The 5,619-nt window shown below is 52.5% G+C and overlaps 1 protein-coding gene across 1 annotated transcript; it reads left to right on the top strand.

Annotated features, from left to right (window-relative positions):
• Window positions 1-528: 528 nt before the first annotated feature.
• On the top strand, window positions 529-5,369 carry LOC113588731 (mucin-12). Its single transcript, XM_027028043.2, has 3 exons — window positions 529-4,169; window positions 4,449-4,523; window positions 4,664-5,369. Exons 1-3 carry the CDS (start codon window positions 556-558, stop codon window positions 4,911-4,913), a joined length of 3,939 nt encoding a protein of 1,312 aa, XP_026883844.2. The 5' UTR covers window positions 529-555; the 3' UTR covers window positions 4,914-5,369.
• Window positions 5,370-5,619: the final 250 nt, after the last annotated feature.

Genomic DNA, 5,619 nt, shown 5'->3' with positions numbered 1-5,619 from the left:
ATCATTCCCCATATCGAGGATTCCTCACCCAGGTACTAAGGCTTGACCCCAGTGTAATTATCAGTCCTATATTGCTTCATTTAAAATGCCACATTTACTTTGCCAGTGTCCACAAGGGAGGGCTGATGATAATTTATCTGATTACTATACTACAATTTTTCATTCTGCAAGGAAAGTTGCTCATCAGTATTCATACAAACGGCTAGGTGCAGCACAAGGCAAGCTGTTCATTTATGCACCACGCAAACGTGTGTCCCAAACTTGTGCCCTTGAGGTGTACCCAGTCAGAAGTCACTCCTGAGAGAGACCTCCTTCTCTTCCCCACAGATGTAACGGGGTGGCCGGTCACCCTGGTTTCTGCCCTGGTGTCCTCCTGAGCCAGTCACCCTGGAGATGGGAAGACGGGCAGCTGATCCCACCACTCCTTTTCCAGTGCTGGGGGTGCCGGCCCTGGCGGGCGTCCGTGGCTGGCAGGGTGTTGGCAGAGGGGCGGGCGACGTGGCGGCTCTCGCGTGGACCCACCACTGCAACGTGGGCGTGCAGACGTCGCCGGCTATGCGGAGCTGCCAACCGCGCACAGAGACCCCACAGGCAGACGTCTCCTCCAACCTCTCAGAGAACAGAGTGAGCATGCCAGCCAACGGGCACGTCCCTAATGAGAGGGATACAGAGGCGGAGGGCGAGAAAGGACCGAGAAAGAGTGTTTTTGTTAAAGGGAGGAGGCTGGGGAGAAAGATAAAGAAGGGGGTGACGTTTCAGGGTCTGGATAACGAACTCGCTGAGGATGCGTGTGAAGCCATCAAAGGCCACCACTGCACTCGGACGATCAAAACGCACTCTCACCCGCAAGAGGGCGTGGCCAACGGCAAGCTGCAAGGGAGGAAGGATAGCCGCTTCACCAACGGAAGCGTGGTGGACTCTGAGCTTATTGGTGGGATCAGCAGTGATGTCAGCGAGGGGGAGGAGTCAGCCCAGGGGCAGGATCAATGCCACCCCAAGCCTGCAGTGCAATCCGGGAAGAAGAGCATCCCTCCATGCTCCCCACCCCGCAGACCCCCGATGAGAATCTGCCGAACTTGCGGAGGCAGGAAGAACCCGGTAGCTGCAGTCCTTTACACGGCCACCAGGGGCACGAATTCGCCTACCTCCGCCTGCACTAAGGGTCTCAGATCCAGCCCAGCAGCATCTCTCCACCCTGGGAAGGACAAGGGAGCCTCACTCTCTCTACCCTGCACCCAGACGGAGAGGTGCATCAACCACAGAACTATGCAAACAGACAGAAGGCCTGCGGTCGTGCGTCCTCCTCCAAACGTAAATGCAACCAATGACCAGCCATCATCGTCTGCACAGGAGGGCGAGATGGTCAAATTCACCAGGCACCAATCGGCCAGGAGACATACGGGCACAACCCTTCCACACACAAACACCTCATGTCCATACACACACACAGTCGTCTTGAGTGGGTCTCAGGAGACGGACATGCGCACACACTCCGACATTTGTCCCTTTTCATTTTCACAGACACCCAAGGCACTCGGACCCTCTATGCTCACTCTCTCCACACACACGCACACAAACATCAATGCATCAATGAATCCAAAAACATCGCATAACAACATACAGTCTAATCTAGCTGGTATCCAACCCACATACACACAACCAAAGACTAATCTAGCCACTATCCAACACACATACACACACTCAGCATCTAATCTTGCAGATGTTGAACCCACATACACACATTCAAAGCCTAGTCTAACTAGTATTGAGCCCACATATACACACTTAAAACCAGATCTAGCCAGTATTCATCCGACACACACATACTCAAAGCCTAATCTAACTTGTAGTGAATCCACATATACTCACCCAAAGCCTAATCCAGCCAGTATCGAACCTACATACATCCACTCAAAGTCTAATCTTGCAGGTATCGAACCCACATACACACATTCAAAGCCTAATCTAGCCTGTATTCAACCCACATATACACACATAAAACCTAATCGCGCTACTATTAAACCTACAAACTCACTCTCTAAGCGTAACACAGACAGTGTTGAGCCCACCTGCACACACTCGAAGCCTAATCTATTCTGCACTGAGCCCTCAAACACACATTCAAAAGCGTTGACTTTTATGCAACTTCACATAAATGCAGACACGAATTCACTTCATTCTGATCTGGCCCAGCCACACATCCACCCTAAAACTGCCTGCAAGTCCAGCAGCACATCAGAGCCAGATGAGCACTCCACACCAAAGACTAGATCCCAGACACATAGCAGGGTGTTGCCCACAGGCCCTTTTCACACTGCTCAGTCACGGCACACAAGCACTGGCCCTCAACATTCACCCACAAGTGCTAAAGATCAAGGCTTTACGTGCAGTCATCTGAATTTAGGTGTCAAACTTCTGAGCACTTCACATCTTAACTCAGATGTGAAACTCTCAAGTGGATTAGAAGCCAGGCATAACAGTCATTGGAAACCATCATTCTCCTCTCACGCAAAGCCAAATGCAAAACATCAAAGCCAATCACAAATCCATTTTAACATGGATCCCAAACCCAACGCCACCTCAAACTCTAATCACCCCCAGCCTCGAAGCTCATCTCTGCACACACAAACACCCTCCACAGTTTGTGGCATGTTTTTGCACATAAACACGCACAAGGACACACAAATGTCCTTGCATCCAAAACTTCCTGGGCTTCCTGCACACACCAACATGCCAGCAGAACCTCACCACACTCTCCCGCACGCTGACCCACCAACAGAACCTCACCACACTCTCCCACACGCTGACCCACCAACAGAACCTCACCACACTCTCCCGCACGCTGACCCACCAACAGAACCTCACCACATTCTACCGCGTGCTGACCCACCAACAGAACCTCACCACACTCTCCCGCACGCTGACCTACCAACAGAACCTCACCACACTCTCCCGCACGCTGACCCACCAACAGAACCTCACCACACTCTCCCACACAGTGACCCACCAACAGAACCTCACCTCACCCTCCCACACATCGACATACCAATGGAACCTCACAGCAGTTTCAAACATACCGACATGCCTACAGAACCTCACCGTACCCTCCCATATGCTAAGATGCACTTGGAACCAGATGGCCTGTTGAAGAGCCAAAATGGTTCACAATCCAACAATCCACACATTTCTAGCACACCCGTCCACCCGTCCATATATCCCTGCACTGTTTTTCTTCCTGACCCGCATCCTGGTACAACGGAAAACCTGTCAACCCATAATGACACATTTCATGCTCCTCTATCAGTGGTGGAGGTTTGTCCATTCAGTCCAGAGCCCCCTAAAGCAAGCCTTAATCACCCAGCAGACACGTTGGACCCTCCAGCTCATGAACAGGCTCCTCCCTTGCAGCCGGAGGCCAGCGCTAATTTCGCATCCATTGCGGAGGTGCTGACTAACAGACTTTGTGGATTGTCAGCACTGTCTGCAGGCTCTGCCAACATGTCCGCAGCCATGGAGACTGCAGCCTTGGAGCCAGCGACCCACGCAACAGCAGAAGGCCGAGGGACAGAACTGTTCTCTGAGCGCAAACCCCACATGACGTCGCCATCATGGACGGGGCGCGCGGCACCCCAGTGGGCCACACCTCAGCCCCTCGCCAGTCCCCTGGCTCCTGGTGCACGTAACACAGCCAGTGCATCTCACGCGCACATCCCGTGCAGACCTCCCATACCGTCCAGCAGCCCACCGCTGCGTCCAGCATTTCAGTTATTAATGGAGGTGGCTGGAAACAGAAACCCAAGTGCCGACTGGAGGCCCGATACGCACCTGTTTCCTTCTCATGTCACCCCGTCCGGACCAGACATGGTTGCTGAGCAGACGGGGAACCCCGGCAGCCCTACAGAGCAGTACAGAGAGCTGGTGACCGTCTCCCAGGACAGCCTTGTGCTAGCCAGTAGCAAGCCCATTCCTAATGGCCACTGTGCCGTTCTGCATTACCACCCTCCCTCAGGGGTCCTGCTGGCACCCATGTCTCCTGTCTGGAGCAAAGACCAGGACCCTTATAAAAGGATTGAGAGGGTCGAGGCCAGTCTGCAGAGCAACCAGGAGCGAATCACAACCCTGCTCAATATTATCCAGGACCTGGAGATGAGCCACGCACTCAGTAACGGGTGAGAGAGGAAGAAAGAAGGGGGGAGGGGGAGTGCGACTGGAACTGAAAAGATTATAAGGTGTGAAGGAATCAAAGAGTAAAAGGAATATCGAGAGCAAGGGTGCATAGAAAATAGCTTGTCAAGGTTTGGCTTCCTATCACAGTGCTGTTTAGTCAGCTCTATGAGAAATTTCAGCACATTTAACTGCCTCCTGAGAGCTGTTAGAAAGGAGACTGAGAGGCTGGAGTCACAGAACTATTTGCCTTCTCTTTCTTCCTGTTGCTTCCCTCTCCGTAGACGCCGATGTTTCAGGACAGGCCAGGACCTCAACGACTGCTCCACCTGCCAGGAGACAGCATGCATCATCTACAGGTAAGTGGGACTTCACAGCCTAACAGGGTTTCCCAGTATGCCCCTGGCCCTGCACATATGCACAGACTCTCTCTCTCTCTCTCTCTCTCTCTCTCTCTCTCTCTCTCTCTCTCTCTCTCTCTCTCTCTCTCTCTCTCTAGCGTGGAGTATGACTTCAGACAGCAGGAGCGGCGCTTCAGTGAGGTCCTGCAGCCTCTGGATTCCCCAGTGAGGGAGGCGCAGGAGGACGGAAACATGGACTCACTTGCCTTCTTCATCTCCCTTCACCGGGACCGGACATCACCGCAGCTTGACGTCCGCACAGAGCCCAAGGTGAAAGGGCGGGGCAAGAGTAAGAAACTGTACAGGAAGCTCCTTGGCTGGCTGCCAAGAAGAATCCACAGGAAGTAGGTCTGTCATGTCTGCCCCATCCCACCCCCCACCAGCCCAAGACATTCTGAATGACTCCCACATATTTTGTTACATTAGCGTGGTTAACTGGTAAGGTAAGAGGATTCATCCCCCTGAAGGTGATTGTTTTGGCTACAGTGTGAGAGGGACAGCACATGGCGTCCAGGTACTGAACCCACTGAAGTGGATTTGCATGAGGCGTTCCATCTTACGATTTCCATCATTCCACCCAAGTGGTGACATCATATAGAGAGCATGGTACTCCTTTCCACCCAGGCACACTCGGGAAGCAGGACATAAAGACAACAGCAAGTGATTTGGGGATTTGCCACTTGTATGGCTGGGATCAGCTGTGGAGGTCATGTTTGGACACACACATGGACAGAGTGACCTTATGACCCTTCGTTCTCTGTACGCTTTTAAACTCTATAACAATAAACCACAGATTTAAGTGTATGCGCTGCGGTTGGTCATTTTGGGCCTATTGGGTCTTTGCTAAGAGCCAATAGCGCGTTAGCATGGTGCTACGCTCTAAAGTCGTCAGCCCATGTGTTGTCATGGCACCAGCCCCGTCTGAGGTAGTAGAAGGCGGTTGAGCCAGCACTCTGCCCTCCTCCCAGTGACCCCTGAGGGAGAAGCACAGGTCTCAAAAGCCCAAAATAATCTAAGGTCTTAAAGCTAACAAGGATTCAGGATGAAACAAAGG

This window comes from Electrophorus electricus, chromosome 17, assembly GCF_013358815.1.
Source record: "Electrophorus electricus isolate fEleEle1 chromosome 17, fEleEle1.pri, whole genome shotgun sequence".
Lineage (NCBI taxonomy): Eukaryota > Metazoa > Chordata > Actinopteri > Gymnotiformes > Gymnotidae > Electrophorus > Electrophorus electricus.
The sequence above is the reverse complement of the archived record's forward strand: the minus strand, read 5'-3'. Positions and strand labels throughout refer to the sequence as shown.

What these genes read in the sequence shown, in the direction of transcription:
- LOC113588731 (XM_027028043.2), top strand. Translation starts at nt 556, where the DNA reads ATGCGGAGCTGCCAACCGCGCACAGAGACCCCACAGGCAGACGTCTCC. An exon ending in AGCCACGCACTCAGTAACGG is followed by an intron (nt 4,170 to 4,448) that starts GTGAGAGAGGAA and finishes CCCTCTCCGTAG; the next exon opens with ACGCCGATGTTTCAGGACAG. An exon ending in ACAGCATGCATCATCTACAG is followed by an intron (nt 4,524 to 4,663) that starts GTAAGTGGGACT and finishes CTCTCTCTCTAG; the next exon opens with CGTGGAGTATGACTTCAGAC.